General features: G+C 36.0%; 1 protein-coding gene and 1 long non-coding RNA gene across 2 annotated transcripts; both read right to left on the reverse strand.

The window, feature by feature from the left end:
• Positions 1-12,899: 12,899 nt before the first annotated feature.
• LOC103431689 (oil body-associated protein 1A-like) lies at positions 12,900-14,299 on the reverse strand. Its single transcript, XM_008369869.4, has one exon. It carries the CDS (start codon positions 14,100-14,102, stop codon positions 13,398-13,400), a length of 705 nt encoding a protein of 234 aa, XP_008368091.1. The 5' UTR covers positions 14,103-14,299; the 3' UTR covers positions 12,900-13,397.
• Positions 14,300-14,959: 660 nt separating this feature from the next.
• Positions 14,960-16,087, reverse strand: LOC103401778 (uncharacterized). Its single transcript, XR_523952.4, has 2 exons — positions 15,955-16,087; positions 14,960-15,132 (listed from the first exon to the last, which is right to left on the reverse strand). It is a non-coding gene; the product is annotated as an uncharacterized lncRNA (long non-coding RNA).
• Positions 16,088-21,280: the final 5,193 nt, after the last annotated feature.

The following is a 21,280-nucleotide window of genomic DNA, read 5'->3' on the forward strand; positions in this document are numbered from 1 at the left end:
TATTAGCACTGGGTCTCACTGGGCATGCCAAAATGTTGACCCTAAAAACTACCAAGCCTACGTGGCGCGCAGGCCGAGTAATTTATGAGCTAACTACGTCATTCGGTTGTATGCGGGCGTGCCAACTCGTCGGCGAGCTCGGCCGATGAGTAAAATTTGTTGATGTTGCGTTGGGTGCGCTGCTGACTTATGAATCTCGCCACTGCGGCTGAGGAAGGAACACTCTCGGCCTTCGAGTTTTAGAGCCTGAAGACAAGGCTGCTAGGTCTGCGAAGTTCAATATAAAATTCAACTTTCAGTGTGCCGAATGTAGTAACTTGTAACACCTCACTTCGCCGAGAAGGCTAATGAGATGATCTCTGCCAATAAGGATTCGAAAATCCTTCTCGACCAAGACTTGGATAGATAACAGTCGGCCATGTCGCAGTGCGGTTTATCCAAACTGAAGGTGCTTCACGGTCGACTGATTCTACAGCAACAGTGATGTTTATCCAAACTGAAGATGTTCGCCGGTTGCCTTCACAATGCTGTTTATCCAAACTGAAGATGTGTTGGCGAAAAAGAAAATAAAAAAATCTCAAGGTTGTTGAGAGGGTTTGCGCAGGGTAGTTTTGTGTGTTGAATTGGAGGTCCTTTTTCTCGTTGCCATTGCCTCTGTATTTATAGGACTGAGGTACTTGCTTGGCACGGCTAGATAATTGTGTAGAGTCTGACTGCAACTCTAACTAGCTGAAATAAATCTGATCCGTGGCCTTCAGATTTCGCAACTTCTAAAATAAAGCTTATCTAGGCTTTGTCATACCACATCAGAAACCTAGCCTATCTAGGCTTCTGATCTAATTAAAAACCTCCAGTAGAAAACTTTATCACCATGCAAAAACCTAGTCTACCTAGGTTTCTTGTATCATCATTACCACCTAGGCTTATCACATCTCCACCAAAAGCTTAGTCTTCCTAGACTCCTTGTCTTATCCATCACCCAAGGCCATCATCATGTATCATGATCCTACCTTAATAAAATTTAAAATCTATCTTGAACTGTGCCGCACACCCACATCCGGATATCAACTTGAACTGTGCTGACAGGTTTCCAGTTGGAAATACATATCTCATCATTCATAAAAAACTATTATTAAAAGATAATTATGATAAAACATCATAACATTATCCTTTAATAATAACAAAATGAATTACCTCTATTTCTCATCCAACGGTGTGAAGTTATGCTCACTCAACGGCCTCGATTACGCGGGCCGAAGGTGTAAATTCGGGTCCAAACAAATACACACGCGTTATCTTTGAATAAAATATAGGTATCTAATGTCCAACATACTTTCATACTGCATGTACTTCATATCAATTATTATATGAGCAAAAGTGCTCTTATTCTGTCAATCAAACCGAAAAACCTCTCTTCCGCATAATCATGTATTAATATTTTTCTTATCACTCTGTCACTTTCCACTACTACACTGAAATTTTTGTAACATTGGAATTGTGATACATTATAATTTGAAATCATCCCTATTATCATATTGGGTATAAGCTATACTATAATAAGGTTTTCTTAGTTGATTTTCGGGTTGCTTCCACTAGAAGAAATTTTAGCTCCGTCCTTGGTCCCACATATGTCCTAGCTGTTAACTCAAGATCTGAGTTCTTATGAAGCGGAGGAGACTGAATGTAGAACGGCCAGCAAGGACATTTATGGAGCAACTTGACAAGCTTAAATTTTTGTTCCGTCTCTCTTCTTTTTGGGTTGACGATGTGAAATCGTTTTTCGTTCATCTGCTTTTGATTGAATAGATTGTCGCTAGGTTGTAAGCATCTTGCGTGACTTGCCTCTTAAAACTAATGTCCATCCTTCATGTCGTCGATGGACGTGTAAGTAGTGAGATTGGCACTGTTGGAATGGCCCGCTTCACCAGTTGTCTCCATTGCAATTGTGTTTGCAGTCTTCGAATTTGCCCCCGGTGATAGAGGTAGAGTTACTATGGCAACGTATGAAGAATCACAGAAAATTTGAATTTGTGAACACGAAATTCCTAAAAACCAATAAGAATGCGCATATAAAATAATATTTTTTGTATTTATCATTTTCTGGGGTAAATTCTTTACAAAAATTAATTCTCTGATGCTCTCTCCAAACCAAAAGTCTCTAAAAAGACCAAAATATGGGTGTTTGATCTAGGGCGCGCCGTAGAAGCTTGATCAGATGTCACAGAATTTTTGTAGTAGTATGTGATGTTTGTTTCGGTGGTACCGAATTAGCTCGTGTGAGTGGTGCTTGATAATTCTTCAAAAGGATGATGGAGAATTTAGGAGAAGTTTAATAGAATTTGTGGTGTGGCTGGAGAAGTTTGAAGGAATTGAATTTGGAGATTGCGCACATTGGCAGAACTTTTGTTCCGGATTGAAAATATCTCTGACTCAACAAGTTAGAACAGCTCTTATTCTCTCTGTGCTGGCTTGTCCCATTTCCTAATGTCATATTTATAGGCAGATAAGTATCAAACCACTAAATGTTCTCACCACATTATCTCTCCTACTGTCAAGAAATTATTTCCATCTTCTTTGGCCTTTTCTTTGAGTGCTAACTTTGGATGTTCCTTAGTGCTCCTTGTGGTGTTGTTTTGGAGCTGCTATCTTCATCCAATATTAACCCAAAACACGTTTCGGTGGTGCTCATATCCAGAACACGTTTGGTAGTGTACAACACAAAACACATCTGGACGAGCCATTTACTTTGAGATCCCTACTTCAATCGGATCTTTTCTTCACAGATTGATTATAATCATATCAAGAGCTTGAATTTTTTTTGGCTGCATGACTGAACTTGTGATCCATAAGTTCAAATTTCGTGTGTACAATATAATTTGTTTTGTACTATGACCGCTTATCCAACACAGAGTTTGTATTTTGTAATGTCTAATGCACAAACAAGAAGTAAAATAGCCGATTATGAAGTTCATGTATGCTTACAAGTGAAGGAGATTTCTTATTGGTGAAATCTCTAATTCGATATTGTTCCAGTAGAATACTGCGAGGGATTTGGTTTGTCCTTTTTTTGTCCTTTTTTTGGTGAAATCTCTAAATACATAGAGCATGAAGCCCTAGAAATATTCAAACACGAAACTGTAAGAATCCTAATTGGACTCTACTAGTAGTGATATAGGTGTGTCAACATGTTTGAAATTATAAATCAGTTAGGGTTTTGTATATGTGTAAAACCATGTCCTATAATTGAGGAGTTACATCCATTATGCTTTGCATTTTGAAGCACGTACTAGAACTACTTCCTCCACTACTGGAACTGAAAGCAACGGCTCTATAACCAACCTCCATGATGGATGGAAGTTGGGTAACCTTGCTTTATTTAAAAAGGATTCCCTGCTCACAGAGAAAAGGTTCTTTGTTTTTGGGACTATCACCATAAGGACATACAGGTCTCCAAGTGAGTAGAAGAGCCTTTTGCATCGTGTTCATGGCCTCTGCAGGAACGAATTGGTGATCTTTTGTATTCTGCAGGTAAGATTACACTAATCTTGCTGCGTTGTGTTCTAGAGTTTACTGTTAGTTTTAGGGTTAATTCCAACATTTGGTATCAGAGCCATCTAACAGGCCCTAGATCCAATGCATTATTTCCAATCACTCTGAGAATGATTAGATTCATATTTGCTGGGAAAATGATATATATAATTCTTTATTTTCCTAACTTAACGAAACTGGTGTGGATATTTAAATACATGTACGCTATTTCAAGCCTGCGTTTCTTGCCATTTGAAGTTGTTAACTGGTAGCATTAAAACTGTTCGGACTTGTTATATGCATTTGATTGATTTAAATGGCTGATTAATTCTTGTCTTACAAGAATATATTGGTTAAGTCTAACATGTAGGTAGCTTGAAATATTGGAGTCCCGTGATTGTAAATAGATCATTCAATCTTGACCAATAAAAGTAAACTGGGTTAATTAGTGGGAGTAGAAGTTCTCTCTTGTGCAGTCATCCTTAGCTTCTACAGGTAGTATTTTCATACTTTTATCTTGTGGCGTTGCTGACAGGTTTCATAAACAAGTAATCTTGTTATTAAAGTCTCACTCCAGAATGACATATATGTATATATATCGGTAATTAATGGCTTGCTAATGATTTAGACAATTGCAGGGCTATGTATATAGTGTTATGTCGCTAATAGTTTTTTGGGCATCTAATGATTCATCTTGTTAAAGACTCCAATTAAAATAATCTTCACGAAAAAGTGGGATTATCAGGAATTTTATTTGACAAAAACTTAATTGTGGTTTATGGTTGGTTCATGTGTATAAAGTTTTTCAGACACATGTTGGAAGGCATGATGATGATAAAGATAACTCATCGTAAAGGTTATCGACACTAACGGCTTTTGCAGGAGCAACAACCATGATAAAGTATTCTTGAACAAATGTTTATATAATTTTTCACCAAAGTGAGAATTATTAGGAAGTTCTGTTCAATGTAATTTTTACTTGAAATTGTGACTAACAGTTTATAACATGATACTAATCTTTCCAATGAAAGAAATAATGATTGGTTCAAACTGTGACTCAGTGTATAGTATTTCATGATTCCGTAAGGCAACTTTAGTCTCTTGTCCAAAGATGTGATTCAAGTTGGAATGTGAATTTTGTGAAATAGCTATACAAATAAGGATGTGTAATGCATATTTGGCAGTTTATGTTTCTTGCCCAAAGGTGTAACATAAATCTGTGTTTAATATTTAAAGTTGTTTCTCATCCGAGGTTGCGGAGTAGAAGCTTTTCTTTGGTTTCATCCATGACTTCTTCAGGTAGGTAATCATTCATCTCTTTACACTTCCAATATGTTGTTCACTGCTGTACTCTTTGCATATAGGTAATGTCTTCTTGATTACACTATAATACATGTTGATATATATATATATATATATATATATTGGCACATAGACATTGGTGTAATGCAATTGTAGCTTAATAATTGAATCGTTGCTCACATGATATTTTATTCGATCAATTTCAAAGTGGGTCTCTGCTTTCCCATTTGTTTAATTGTAACACTCTTTTTGCTTTGAGTCGGGTTCCAATTAATAATAGGTTTTTCTTAAACAATTATTGATGAACTTAGAAAGAAAAGTAATGAAGCATATCAACTATATATAAAAACGACAAAGTTATCACATAGCATCTTAATTATAACAAGGGGATCGATGATCTTCTTGCCCAAAGGTGTAGATCATTATTTTTGGTTCAATTAGGATGGCATAGTATGAATTTATTTCAAAAAAAAAAAAAAAATTTGTGAAAGCCTTGCCCAAAGGTGTTGAAAGTTTTCATGAGGTAACCCATGTAATGCGTGATCAAGAGATAAAGTTCTTTATTTTTATTTACGAATGCTTTTGCTATGAGCCTCATTATAGGTATGTAAGGGACCAATTTTAATGAAAGCATGAGATAGAAAATGTTTATATATATATATATCTTCATGAGAGATGTCGATGCACAAAAATTGCTTGGCAAATTATATCTTGAATAAAGCTTAATCAATGGCACATATATGGACCATGAAAATGCTTGACATTTTGATATGTTGTACGTATATATGTCTTCTCCTACAATTCACATTTTCGTGGTCATTGGTTATGTATTTTATTTGTTATAAATTTATAAGTAATCTATGCTCATAAAGAAATCTATGCTGGCAGTTTCTGGTTAGTCCACTTTGCTTCTCTTGGTTATTAATAGGACAACCATGACTTCTTAACTTGTTATATGAATAATAAGCGTCTCTGGTTTATTTTACATAACTTGAGGATTAGTCATTATATATATATATATATATATATATATATATATATATATATAATTAATTATAGTAAATCCTAGAGTAATTGGAACTCACTCGTGGAATCTTGTTTTGGATTTCTATTCTTTTGTGTTTAAAATTTTAAGCAACTAGTACGCTGAATTTTGGTGAAGCAATAAATTAATGAGTGTTTTGCCCAAGTAAGAGAATAAGTGACGAAATCTTGAGCTTCACACTCATTAACTCATTCAAAAGTTATTGAGTTCTAAAAGATTATGAGAGTTGTTCTTTGTGTTGTCCAAATCAAATTGAAAGTAAACTAAAGTTTTTGAAAACACATGTATTAAGTTTCCTTCTATGACGAATGCATGTTTAATATTCAACATCCATATGTGAGACAACAAATCAGTAACGCCAATGTACTATTAGCATGCTCTACCATCCAAGTCTTGGAACAATAACTAATGTACGCATGCATACGGCATATGGCATATACCACCATGACATGAATCAAATGGAAAGTCATTATTTCCAACGCAATCAGTTTCAGGCTGTAAAGCAAGTTTCATTAGTTTCATGCTGTAGAGCAAGGGTTTCATAATTTTGCACTAGAATTTGCTAAAATGTAGTGTAAGGAACCTCACCCTGATTCAAACTAGCATGACTCAAGTTGAATTATAATCTTAAAGATGACAACATGGTTAAATTGTGTGACTATATATAATGTATATATGATGTTTATGTGCATTCTCTATCGTCTTTGTCTATTGCATATGGTTGCATTGGATGGTTACATGTTGGTCTTTATAAGGAGTGTGAAGCTAATACGAACTAATGTTTGATATCGATACAATTGTGGTCCAGTTGTTTCATACCGTTTGATTGTTTGTGGTATGGTTTTGTGTATCCATCATACATGCTTAAATGAATATCAAGGAAAGATTGGAATATCTTGTGCAAAGATTGTGATACTTTTGTGACTTTTTCATTGATAATGTGATTTCTTGCATGTTAAAGAAACATAAAATAAATAAATAAATAAAATTATGTGGTAAGATGCTTTTGTGTTAACTAATTGTCGTAGTAAGGTTGCTCCCAAAGCATGCATATTTCAGAACTTTATCAAAAGTGTTGTTCTGTAATTAAGTTATGATTAATTAAATTAGTGGGAGTGATAACTTTATATTTGTTTTGCCTTACATCTTGCAAATTATTATGTATTGTACTCTTTCGCCGTAAGGGTTCTTTCTGGTTTGATTAAAAGAATATGTGCAATAAATACACTTGGTGGCCAACTAGTTAGAATAATGGCTAATTGTACTACTTCGTGAAAGTGTTTTGGACTTGTGACTTCAATTTTTGAAGTAATAAGGAAGACTGTTATACGGTGATACAGGAGATTAACTTGTGAATATAAGGATGGAGATTATGACTATTCAAATAAGGATCTATATATACGGCTATTGCATTTTCACATAAGGTTGTTGCATACAGTTTACTAGAAACGTACCACTATCGTGAAGCTTTATTGTTAGTTTCAATATGCGAGATTAGTGGGAATGTTCAAAGAACATGTAGCAAACATGGGTGTGCATGATAGTTTTGATTCTGTAGGAATGTGGGAGTAAAACATGCTACTGCATGAATTATAACAATTTATTAGTGTTGCTGCGAGTTTGTGTTTTGTTGTTTCATTCAAGCTTATATTCAATTGACACTATGGTTATTGATTCAGACTTATTTAAAGCAATTAATGTGGCCAATGATAGTTCCAAAGAACATATTGGATAAGTTTGTTTTGTGCAGGAAGCTAGAAATCAACTCGAAGTCCAGTGTTTAAGGATGAAAAGCTCTAAAGATAAGTCTGATTAAAGTGTACTGGACAGATGAGTGTGGAAGGAAAAGGTGTGAGAATTGTAGTGATTACTAAAGTATGGATTGTACATATATGCATATGTCATTGACATCATAAAGTGCGATTTTGAATATCATGATTTCAGGGTGCATACAGTATTGATACATGCATTGTTTTCTGGAGTTCGATTTTCAAATGGTTACTGGTAGATGTGTATAGGATATGGATTGCGTGAAACTCATGGTGATCACTAAAGAATGATTTATAATGAACATGTTGTTTCAAACCATAACTAGTTAACGTCCAAGTGGGAGAATGTAAGAATCCTAATTAGACTCAACTAGTAGTGATATAGGTGTGTCAACATGTTTGAAATTATAAATCAGTTAGGGTTTTGTATATGTGTAAAACCATGTCCTATAATTGAGGAGTTACATCCATTATGCTTTGCATTTTGAAGCACGTACTAGAACTACTTCCTCCACTACTGGAACTGAAAGCAACGGCTCTATAACCAACCTCCATGATGGATGGAAGTTGGGTAACCTTGCTTTATTTAAAAAGGATTCCCTGCTCACAGAGAAAAGGTTCTTTGTTTTTGGGACTATCACCATAAGGACATACAGGTCTCCAAGTGAGTAGAAGAGCCTTTTGCATCGTGTTCATGGCCTCTGCAGGAACGAATTGGTGATCTTTTGTATTCTGCAGGTAAGATTACACTAATCTTGCTGCGTTGTGTTCTAGAGTTTACTGTTAGTTTTAGGGTTAATTCCAACATTTGGTATCAGAGCCATCTAACAGGCCCTAGATCCAATGCATTATTTCCAATCACTCTGAGAATGATTAGATTCATATTTGCTGGGAAAATGATATATATAATTCTTTATTTTCCTAACTTAACGAAACTGGTGTGGATATTTAAATACATGTACGCTATTTCAAGCCTGCGTTTCTTGCCATTTGAAGTTGTTAACTGGTAGCATTAAAACTGTTCGGACTTGTTATATGCATTTGATTGATTTAAATGGCTGATTAATTCTTGTCTTACAAGAATATATTGGTTAAGTCTAACATGTAGGTAGCTTGAAATATTGGAGTCCCGTGATTGTAAATAGATCATTCAATCTTGACCAATAAAAGTAAACTGGGTTAATTAGTGGGAGTAGAAGTTCTCTCTTGTGCAGTCATCCTTAGCTTCTACAGGTAGTATTTTCATACTTTTATCTTGTGGCGTTGCTGACAGGTTTCATAAACAAGTAATCTTGTTATTAAAGTCTCACTCCAGAATGACATATATGTATATATATCGGTAATTAATGGCTTGCTAATGATTTAGACAATTGCAGGGCTATGTATATAGTGTTATGTCGCTAATAGTTTTTTGGGCATCTAATGATTCATCTTGTTAAAGACTCCAATTAAAATAATCTTCACGAAAAAGTGGGATTATCAGGAATTTTATTTGACAAAAACTTAATTGTGGTTTATGGTTGGTTCATGTGTATAAAGTTTTTCAGACACATGTTGGAAGGCATGATGATGATAAAGATAACTCATCGTAAAGGTTATCGACACTAACGGCTTTTGCAGGAGCAACAACCATGATAAAGTATTCTTGAACAAATGTTTATATAATTTTTCACCAAAGTGAGAATTATTAGGAAGTTCTGTTCAATGTAATTTTTACTTGAAATTGTGACTAACAGTTTATAACATGATACTAATCTTTCCAATGAAAGAAATAATGATTGGTTCAAACTGTGACTCAGTGTATAGTATTTCATGATTCCGTAAGGCAACTTTAGTCTCTTGTCCAAAGATGTGATTCAAGTTGGAATGTGAATTTTGTGAAATAGCTATACAAATAAGGATGTGTAATGCATATTTGGCAGTTTATGTTTCTTGCCCAAAGGTGTAACATAAATCTGTGTTTAATATTTAAAGTTGTTTCTCATCCGAGGTTGCGGAGTAGAAGCTTTTCTTTGGTTTCATCCATGACTTCTTCAGGTAGGTAATCATTCATCTCTTTACACTTCCAATATGTTGTTCACTGCTGTACTCTTTGCATATAGGTAATGTCTTCTTGATTACACTATAATACATGTTGATATATATATATATATATATATATATTGGCACATAGACATTGGTGTAATGCAATTGTAGCTTAATAATTGAATCGTTGCTCACATGATATTTTATTCGATCAATTTCAAAGTGGGTCTCTGCTTTCCCATTTGTTTAATTGTAACACTCTTTTTGCTTTGAGTCGGGTTCCAATTAATAATAGGTTTTTCTTAAACAATTATTGATGAACTTAGAAAGAAAAGTAATGAAGCATATCAACTATATATAAAAACGACAAAGTTATCACATAGCATCTTAATTATAACAAGGGGATCGATGATCTTCTTGCCCAAAGGTGTAGATCATTATTTTTGGTTCAATTAGGATGGCATAGTATGAATTTATTTCAAAAAAAAAAAAAAAATTTGTGAAAGCCTTGCCCAAAGGTGTTGAAAGTTTTCATGAGGTAACCCATGTAATGCGTGATCAAGAGATAAAGTTCTTTATTTTTATTTACGAATGCTTTTGCTATGAGCCTCATTATAGGTATGTAAGGGACCAATTTTAATGAAAGCATGAGATAGAAAATGTTTATATATATATATATCTTCATGAGAGATGTCGATGCACAAAAATTGCTTGGCAAATTATATCTTGAATAAAGCTTAATCAATGGCACATATATGGACCATGAAAATGCTTGACATTTTGATATGTTGTACGTATATATGTCTTCTCCTACAATTCACATTTTCGTGGTCATTGGTTATGTATTTTATTTGTTATAAATTTATAAGTAATCTATGCTCATAAAGAAATCTATGCTGGCAGTTTCTGGTTAGTCCACTTTGCTTCTCTTGGTTATTAATAGGACAACCATGACTTCTTAACTTGTTATATGAATAATAAGCGTCTCTGGTTTATTTTACATAACTTGAGGATTAGTCATTATATATATATATATATATATATATATATATATATATATATAATTAATTATAGTAAATCCTAGAGTAATTGGAACTCACTCGTGGAATCTTGTTTTGGATTTCTATTCTTTTGTGTTTAAAATTTTAAGCAACTAGTACGCTGAATTTTGGTGAAGCAATAAATTAATGAGTGTTTTGCCCAAGTAAGAGAATAAGTGACGAAATCTTGAGCTTCACACTCATTAACTCATTCAAAAGTTATTGAGTTCTAAAAGATTATGAGAGTTGTTCTTTGTGTTGTCCAAATCAAATTGAAAGTAAACTAAAGTTTTTGAAAACACATGTATTAAGTTTCCTTCTATGACGAATGCATGTTTAATATTCAACATCCATATGTGAGACAACAAATCAGTAACGCCAATGTACTATTAGCATGCTCTACCATCCAAGTCTTGGAACAATAACTAATGTACGCATGCATACGGCATATGGCATATACCACCATGACATGAATCAAATGGAAAGTCATTATTTCCAACGCAATCAGTTTCAGGCTGTAAAGCAAGTTTCATTAGTTTCATGCTGTAGAGCAAGGGTTTCATAATTTTGCACTAGAATTTGCTAAAATGTAGTGTAAGGAACCTCACCCTGATTCAAACTAGCATGACTCAAGTTGAATTATAATCTTAAAGATGACAACATGGTTAAATTGTGTGACTATATATAATGTATATATGATGTTTATGTGCATTCTCTATCGTCTTTGTCTATTGCATATGGTTGCATTGGATGGTTACATGTTGGTCTTTATAAGGAGTGTGAAGCTAATACGAACTAATGTTTGATATCGATACAATTGTGGTCCAGTTGTTTCATACCGTTTGATTGTTTGTGGTATGGTTTTGTGTATCCATCATACATGCTTAAATGAATATCAAGGAAAGATTGGAATATCTTGTGCAAAGATTGTGATACTTTTGTGACTTTTTCATTGATAATGTGATTTCTTGCATGTTAAAGAAACATAAAATAAATAAATAAATAAAATTATGTGGTAAGATGCTTTTGTGTTAACTAATTGTCGTAGTAAGGTTGCTCCCAAAGCATGCATATTTCAGAACTTTATCAAAAGTGTTGTTCTGTAATTAAGTTATGATTAATTAAATTAGTGGGAGTGATAACTTTATATTTGTTTTGCCTTACATCTTGCAAATTATTATGTATTGTACTCTTTCGCCGTAAGGGTTCTTTCTGGTTTGATTAAAAGAATATGTGCAATAAATACACTTGGTGGCCAACTAGTTAGAATAATGGCTAATTGTACTACTTCGTGAAAGTGTTTTGGACTTGTGACTTCAATTTTTGAAGTAATAAGGAAGACTGTTATACGGTGATACAGGAGATTAACTTGTGAATATAAGGATGGAGATTATGACTATTCAAATAAGGATCTATATATACGGCTATTGCATTTTCACATAAGGTTGTTGCATACAGTTTACTAGAAACGTACCACTATCGTGAAGCTTTATTGTTAGTTTCAATATGCGAGATTAGTGGGAATGTTCAAAGAACATGTAGCAAACATGGGTGTGCATGATAGTTTTGATTCTGTAGGAATGTGGGAGTAAAACATGCTACTGCATGAATTATAACAATTTATTAGTGTTGCTGCGAGTTTGTGTTTTGTTGTTTCATTCAAGCTTATATTCAATTGACACTATGGTTATTGATTCAGACTTATTTAAAGCAATTAATGTGGCCAATGATTGTTCCAAAGAACATATTGGATAAGTTTGTTTTGTGCAGGAAGCTAGAAATCAACTCGAAGTCCAGTGTTTAAGGATGAAAAGCTCTAAAGATAAGTCTGATTAAAGTGTACTGGACAGATGAGTGTGGAAGGAAAAGGTGTGAGAATTGTAGTGATTACTAAAGTATGGATTGTACATATATGCATATGTCATTGACATCATAAAGTGCGATTTTGAATATCATGATTTCAGGGTGCATACAGTATTGATACATGCATTGTTTTCTGGAGTTCGATTTTCAAATGGTTACTGGTAGATGTGTATAGGATATGGATTGCGTGAAACTCATGGTGATCACTAAAGAATGATTTATAATGAACATGTTGTTTCAAACCATAACTAGTTAACGTCCAAGTGGGAGAATGTAAGAATCCTAATTAGACTCAACTAGTAGTGATATAGGTGTGTCAACATCTTTAAAATTATAAATCAGTTAGAGTTTTGTATATGTGTAATACCATGTCCTATAATTGAAGAGTTACATCCATCATGCTTTGCATTTTGAAGCCCGTACTAGAACTACTTCTTCCACTACTGGAACTGAAAGCAACGGCTCTATAACCAACCTCCATGATAGATAGAAGTTGGGTAACCTTGCTTTATTTAAAAAGGATTCCCTGCTCATAGAGAAAAGGTTCTTCGTTTTTGGGACTATCACCATAAGGACATACAGGTCTCCAAATGAGTAGAAGAGCCTTTTGCATCGTGTTCATGGCCTCTGCAGGAACGAATTGGTGATCTTTTGTATTCTGCAGGTAAGATTACACTAATCTTGCTGCGTTGTGTTCTAGAGTTTACTGTTAGTTTTATGGTTAATTCCAACAGAAACTAGTAGTTTATTCACAAAATTACACCATACCAAACATACAAATACTACTACTCAGTGCAGGCTATTATATTTTACATAGCTAGAGACTCAAACAAAGACCCTGGGAACAGAATCAACAGGCATACAGCCCACCTCCTTGAGCTCAGTCTTAAACCCTTTTCCTCCTCCGTTGGCCAAAGGATGCATCCCAAGATTCGGCCCCGCCATATACGCTCGCTTCTCCCTCTCCTCCTCAAAACTCACCCCATACCGTCTCTCCACGTCTCTGGCGAGCTCCGGTCGCAACTGTCCATCCCTAGTTAAAGCCAGCATAATTTGCGGAATGCCGAGCGGCAAATCGTCCCCCCTATCCACCTGCCAAAAATGGATGGTCTTCCCGTAAGTCTTGCACAGCTTGTCCAGGTCTTGCCTCTCGATGGGACCCGGAACGCTGGGCATGAAGAGAACCCCGCTCTTGACCTCGTATTCATGCGAGTGCCAGAGCGGCTTCTCGCTGTCCGGGAGGGTGAGGAAGAGGGCCTCGGATATGATATACTCGAGGCCGATGAGCTTGGCGTCAGCAGCTTCGCTGTCGTAGATGAGGCACTGACGCATCTCTTCGTTCTGGTGGGCACAGAAGTGGTGTGCTTCAACTTGGCGGGTCATGTCGTGGGAGTAGAAGTGGAAGGCGCAAAGGTGCTGGTGTATGCTTTTGATAGGGCTGAAGTTTTGGACCGCGGCTGTCGCGGTCTCAAGGAAGGCCATGCTCGTCGGGGTGGGCTCGCCGGGAACCTGTGCGTGAGTCGTTGCCATTTTTGATATTTGGAGAGATTGGTTTGGGTTGTGATGATGATCAGTTGATAAGAGACTGGTTGATTATGTAGCAATGATTTAGGGTTTTAAAATATTGTCACTAGTTTTGTTAGTTGTAGTCATGACAAGTGGCTTAAGAAAGGGTGTGAATTGCATGTTGAAGTGAAGTCGTGGAAGAGTTTGAGGTACTTCGTGTGACTGCCTGGCTTAAAAGGGAAATGACACATGCACAAGAAATTGGATTTTTGAGAGTGGTGTGGAAATTAAATTTCCAGCGTATATTACACTTACTATATGTTTTATATCATATTTGTATCAATTTCCACCGTATATTACACTTTTGTATTTCTTATATCATATTTGTATCGATTTTTTAACAGAAGTAGGCCATCACACATATGTGCTTTCCGTTCCGTCTTTATTGAAGATGTGGTATTTTGTAATTTCTTATATGATATTATGTTCTAAACAAAGTGATATTCTACTCTCTAAAGTACAAATGCAACTCTTACTATGTTTTTTGTATCATATTTACCATTTCTTCTATAGAAATGAGACTCACATGTATTTGTGGACTATTCATCTATTAGAAAGTATAATGTGATATAAAATATGTAGAAAGTGTAGCATTATTCACTCTAAGAAGAGCGGAATACGATCATACGACTAAGCCACATAATTAGCATTGTTGTCATACGTCGCCATCTATGGTAGTATGAACTTAAAACCTCATTTACAAATAAAAAAAATAAAAAATAAAAAACTAATACTAATCAGTACATACTCCTGCTGGAATGGAAAAATTCAAAAAACTGAACCTCATTTCTCATCAGGAATTAGTGATGCAATTTCAAGAGTAAAAATCAATTCATTTCCTATTCAATTTGCCAAAAGTTGGATAATTACAAGGCAGTGAAGTAGCTATCAACTTTTTACCTTTTATTTTTTATTTTTTTGAAGTTTCAAATACATTGTGCAGACTTCATGGGCAGACAGAACCCGTCACCTAATCGATATCTTTTACAGCATCCTGCATCAAAAACCAAAAAAATAATCATTTCAACATGGCGTAAATATCATTGTTCTAAAAATTCCTGCATGCCTAGCATCATCTAGGTCTCGTCTAGGCGTTAGGCGGTTGGCCACCACCCCGATTAATGTCTAGGCATTTAGAAATTAAGAAAGGGCTCATAAACCTACTAAGGCACCCCCCTAGACCGCATAGGCACTCGCCTAGCCCGCCTAGACACCCACTTAGGTTGCGACTCACTTAGATAGAAAATAAATAACTTTCATTTTGCATTTTATTTTTTCAATAAATTGTAAGAGACTTGTTGAATACTTAAAGGAACACACATTGTACATTTGTTCTCCATATTTTCATTATGTTCCAATAGCTCATAATATCTATGTGATTCCATTTTGTAGTTTATGATGAAATCATATATATTTTAAGTATAAACAGACACTTAAAAAGGTCGTACCCAGTGCACAAGGCTCCCGCTTTACGCAGGGTTTGGGAGAGGTGAATGTCGGCTAGCCTTACCCCCATTTATGGAGAGGCTGCTCCCAAGTCTCAAACCCGAGACCTACCGCTCATGGGCGAAGGCACTTGCCATCGCACCAAGTGCGACCTCTATAAAATATAATAGATTTATTAAATCCGCCTAGTCTGCCTAAGCGCCCGTTTAGACCCGCCTAGCCGCTTAGGCGTTAGGCCCTAACCCGCCACCCAACTAGCGCCTAGCATTTTTTAAAATATTGGTAAAAATTACCTATTTAGGCATCAGGTTTTCAAAAGGAACAATGACATTTGACAAACCCTATAAACGAAAATGCTTTGGGAGCTTACCTTTGCTAGTCGTGTTACATAAGCAGCAGTCAATGCTGTGGCTAACAATCCAAGCCCTAGTGTCAAGAGCTGACCGTTTCCTCCAGGCAAACCAACTTCAGATTCTTCTTGCTGAAACACCACCAAGACCAAAATAAAAACATTCACAAACGATTCAAAATGAACCTCGGGTAACTACACGGAACCTAACTAAATTCCTTAACTGTACAACAACATCAATAGAAGGAAACACATTACTTTAGTCTAAAGAAGGCTTTTCAATTGCACTGTACCAATGAACAGTGTTTTGAACCACATTTCATTTTATTTACAAGCTTGCCACTCGGATGCTTTTAACCAACTTTGACTTAATTTACAAAATTGCCACTCAGGCTTAAAAACCTATTTTCAGCCACGGCGACAGAGAGGGGAGGGGGACATCTCTGTCGAAGACAATCGCTCCCATTTTTTACTCGGAGACAGCTGGGTGTGCCTTTGGCGAGCGGAGAGAGGGGGACAGAGCGACTACAGAGGAGGGAGACAAAGGGCTTGAGAGATTGGAGAGAGATTGGAGCTACGGGTTTGGACTGAGTGAGATAGAGATTTAGGTAGGTGCTCTGCCAGGATCTATGGGATTTTCTCCCATTTTAGAGAGAGAGATAGGCCAGGAGAGAGATACAGAGCGGAAAGCATGGGTGTGTGTATTCTTTAGGGTTAACGGGTTACGCACGGAGTCGGTCAGGATGGGATGGGTGAGGAACGAATGGCAAGGTCTGGGTTTTCAATTTTCTCCCTTGATTCAAAAGGTAATGCACTGCTTTTTTTTCATTGTTTAGTGTCTAATTGCCATTTGCTTTGTTACAATTTTCACTTATATTTTGTTCTTTCATTCAAATTGTAATGGATGTTTATAAATTGTTAAGCTGGGTGCTCGGATTATGTCTCTGTTTTTGTGAATTAGGGTCTTCCACTGATTTAATTTATTTGTTTCTTGATTAATACATACGTAAGCTCTTCGCCTCTTAATATTTTGATTTAGGTCAATTGTTAAATTCTTGAAAAAAAATGAAAGCATTGTTCATTTTTGTCCCAAATTGGTTTGGTTCTGGTTTCGAAACAGAAACAAAAACATAAACTCCTTCATCTATGATTCACTTATTCCATTCCAGGTATTTCTCCATTTCTCTTTTAATTTCTTACTTTTTGATTCAAGCGTCAATTTTTATTAATTAAATTACAAATAAGTATTATTGACCTTCATTTGGTACCAATCAATCAAGTGAGAGATGAGTTGTTTGAATGTTTGATTTTACTTGAATCATAATCTCCAAGGACGAGAAAGAGAACGATTGGAATGATTTAGGGTTTAGGTCTTAGTATGTGAGCATGCGTATTGATGACTATAATCAAGGTATCACTTAAGCTTTAATTGTGACTAGTAAATTTTGAATGACTGTTGGTTACTGTTAAAATCCCAAATTCCAATTTGTTGTGTGAAGATGTGGACCACAATTGCTTCCTCTCAGCACAATTAGTTTCCACGATTACTCTTAAACCCTAATTATCTCTCCTCTCTCTAAAATCCATTTTTCGATTTCTAAATAGGGTAAATGGATATTGTTTCTGTGTGCAGGTGTTACTCAGAGAAGTTTGAAGGGCCCTGGGAAAAGGAGGATTGCATGATTTTTTGTCTTTGAAATGGGTATGTGCTGTTTTTAACGTTTTGGTTCTCACCTGTTCCGTTCTTTGATTTCTGTTGTCTGCCTCCTTCTAGGTTGCTTCGTGAGTTTCATTTTCCATTGTTGGCTTATGGAATTTGTAAAAATGGTTGTAGTTTTGTGACCAAACCTCGTAAGAGTATGCCAAAACACAGATTAGCATGCAGTGAACATACATTGAATTTGAACAAAATTTAATATATAAGTGAAGGCATATGCAATAAACAGACATTGAATTTAAAATTGATAGGGTAGTTAAGCTTCTGCCTTAATTATTCTTTGTCACTCACTTTTGGAATTTAATTCATTGATTTCAAAGTCACTCATGTACTCTGTCTTACTCTATTCACTCATTTTTAGTATGCACCATTGAATTTTTTTTGTCATATATTATTTACTCATCTACTACACTAATGTTGAGATTTGGGTATTATTTGTTTTCCCATATGTCTTGTTTTAAGGGAAATCTAATATATAAATGGATCCAAAAACTCCTGTTGCGGCACATTGAATTTATTCAAATATTGATTCTTTTCCTTTAATTCACTTCAGTTGTCGTCTTCTTCTTCGTTCTTTTTTCAATGGCAAAGCCACATGTTGTTGAGCCTTTTGCCGCTACTGGTCTGGTCCAATTCGAAGGAGTCGGTGGAGCACAATCTTTAGGCCCTTTGGAGGAGCTGAAAAACCAATCTCGACTCCGCCGGCCGAGACATATTCCCAGATATGCTCCAGCTCCATAATGAATCGGACATCGGCCCGGGACACTACTCTCACTCTTTCCTGTTTTCATTTTCAAATATTTTGGAATTTTGCGCTGAATTTCATTTAGGTGATTTGTGAAATTTGTTTTTTTTTTTTGTTAGGCAGCTTTTGGTGCGCCTGCGAATGTTGATTTAGCGATGCGTTTACAATAACGTCAAGAGGGAAGAGATTCAAAAGATGTTCCCAGTGTATCTGTTTCAGAATTGAAAAGGCTGTTGATGCTTTTGATGCAGAAGTTTCAGCGACAATGACTGTAAGATGCACACAAGGATCAGGTTAGAGATTTGCGTTGTTTGACATTTCTGTGTAAACACTTTTGAGTCTCAAATATATCTCAAATTTGGGGTGTCGGGTATGGGCTGCTAAAGCTGAAAGTTCTTTTGGCTCATACATTAAAGCGGCATGTGCTTTTGGCTCATTTCTGTACAAAAGTTGAATCTTTGAATCTGCTTATTTATGTTTTGAAATGAGTGTGTTTGTTGTTCTTCCTACTGGAAGTGTTTCATGTGGAGATTAATCTTTGAATCTGCTTATTCATGTTTTGGGAATGTTAATCTTTTTAATTTTTTTCTTTCCAGGAAGAAAATATTTAACAAAATAAATTGTGACTATAAAGTTAATTGAAGCTTTGAAAAATTTTGTGGTCGAAAAGGATGACAAATTACTATTGTTTTGTTTTTCCTTCCTATCCAAAAACTACCTTTGGATTTCTTGATTGTGTGTTTATTTAATATGTGTTATTATAATTGTTCCCAGTATAATAGTAGGACCTACTACACGAGCAGGACCAAGTAGCTGACCCTCTACAACAAAATAAGCCCGCTCGAAAACCCTAGCTTGAATGTGGTTCCAGAGCTCAACGACTGGGACTACAATGGCAACAAAGTCTGAGTCACCGAGCTTCAACGCATCATTCATGACCTCCGAAAGCGGAAATGCTTCTCCCAAGCCCTCCAGGTCTCCATCTTTCTTTCTTACCTTGCAACGCATCATTCACGACCTCCGGAAGCTTTGTAGGTGAAGCTTTGAGGTTGAAGCTTCGTTGGGTACCATGAATTGTTTTTGCTTCACACTTTCTTGATCAAGATAGTGTGAAGCTTTTGTAGGTGAAGCTTTTGTGTTGAAGCTTTGTGGGTGAAGCTTTTGTGGGTGAAGCTTTTGTGGTAGGGGAAGCTTTTGTGGTGGGTGAAGCTTTTGTGGGTGAAGCTTTTGTGGTAGGGGAAGCTTTTGTGGTGGGTGAAGCTTTTGTGGATGAAACTTTTGTGGTGGGGGAAGCTTTTGTGGTGGGGGAAGCTTTTTGTGGATGAAGCTTTTATAGGTGAAACTTTTGTAGATGAAGCTTTTGTGGGTGAAGCTTTTGTGGTGGGTGAAGCTTTTGTTGGTGAAGCTTTGGAGTTGAAGCTTTGTAAGTGAAGCTTTGGATTTGAAGTTTTTGTTGGGTATCATGAATTGATTTTGCTTCACACTATCTTGATCAAGATAGTGTGAAGCTTTTGAAAATTTGTAGTTGTCCTCCATTGATGAAGCTTTTGTTGGTGAAGCTTTGTTGGGTACTACAAATTGATTTTGCTTCATACTATCTTGATTAAGATAGTGTGAAGCTTTTGAGAATTTGTAGTTGTCCTCTATTGATGAAGCTTTTGTTGGTGAAGCTTTGTTGGGTACCACAAATTGATTTTGCTTCATACTATCTTGGTCAAGATAGTGTGAAGCTTTTGAGAATTTATAGTTGTCCTCCATTGATGAAGCTTTGTTGAATTTTCCTTTTTTTTTTTTGGGGAAACTAGAAATTTGAAAATGTGGGAGAGACAACATATACAAATTTTGCTTCCACACTGTTGAGCAAGAGATTGTGATGCAAGCCACACCTTGTAGTATTCGAAGGTTTGGATAAACCATATAAATTGAATTTGCTTCGAACAATCTTAAATTTGCCTTGAAGGTTTGAGAATTGTAGTTGCCCTCCATTGATGAAGTTTTTGTTGGCACCATAAATTGGTTTTGTTTCACACTGTCTTGATTAAGAGTGTGTGAAGCTTTTGAGAATTGTGGTTGTCCTTCATTGATGAAGCTCTTGTTGGCACCATAAATTGGTTTTACTTCACACTGTCTTGATCAAGAGTGTGTAAAGCTTTTGAGAATTATGGTTGAACTCCTTTGATGAAGCTTTTGTTGGCACCATAAATTGGTTTTGCTTCACACTGTCTTGATCAAGAGTGAAGCTTTCTACGAGTTGTAGTTTCCATTGTTACAGAGGGGAAATGTCTGAAGCAGATGTAAGAGGGCTGAATAGCTTGATCTTCGAATGCCATGCACTGAAGTTGTTGTTAGCTTGCAATAAGACTTTGTCGATGACTATAACTCTTGTTGGGCATAAGTGCTCCCCTAGTTGAGTTGTCAAGCTTGAGGGTTTTTGATTATTTTTGAATGCTAGGAGTTCACATGTATAAATTATACCACTCGTTTTCTGGTAGGTGAAATGAATGGTGAGTTGCTTTCATCACTTGGTTGATGGTACGAAGGTGAGTTCCTTCATCACCTTTCATTACATTTCATCACCTGGTTGGTGGCATGAGGATGAGTTCCTTCTTCACCTGGTTGGTGGCATGAATGGAAAGTTGCCAAATGATATTAGAGTACGGGTTGTACATTTCATGACCTGGTTGGTGGCATGAAGGAGAGTACGGGTTGTACATTTCATGACCTGGTTGGTGGCATGAAGGAGAGTACGGGTTGTACATTTCATCACCTGGTTTGTGGCATGAGTGACAAGTTGCCAAATGATATTAGAGTACTGGTTGTACATTTCATCACCTGGTTGGTGGCATGAAGGAGAGTATGGGTTGTACATTTCATCACTTGGTTTG

The sequence above is a fragment of the Malus domestica genome, chromosome 05 (assembly GCF_042453785.1).
Source record: "Malus domestica chromosome 05, GDT2T_hap1".
In the NCBI taxonomy this organism is placed as follows: domain Eukaryota; kingdom Viridiplantae; phylum Streptophyta; class Magnoliopsida; order Rosales; family Rosaceae; genus Malus; species Malus domestica.

Bases quoted from the DNA above. Each gene is read 5' to 3' on its own strand.
- LOC103431689 (XM_008369869.4), bottom strand. From the start codon at position 14,102: ATGGCAACGACTCACGCACAGGTTCCCGGCGAGCCCACCCCGACGAGC.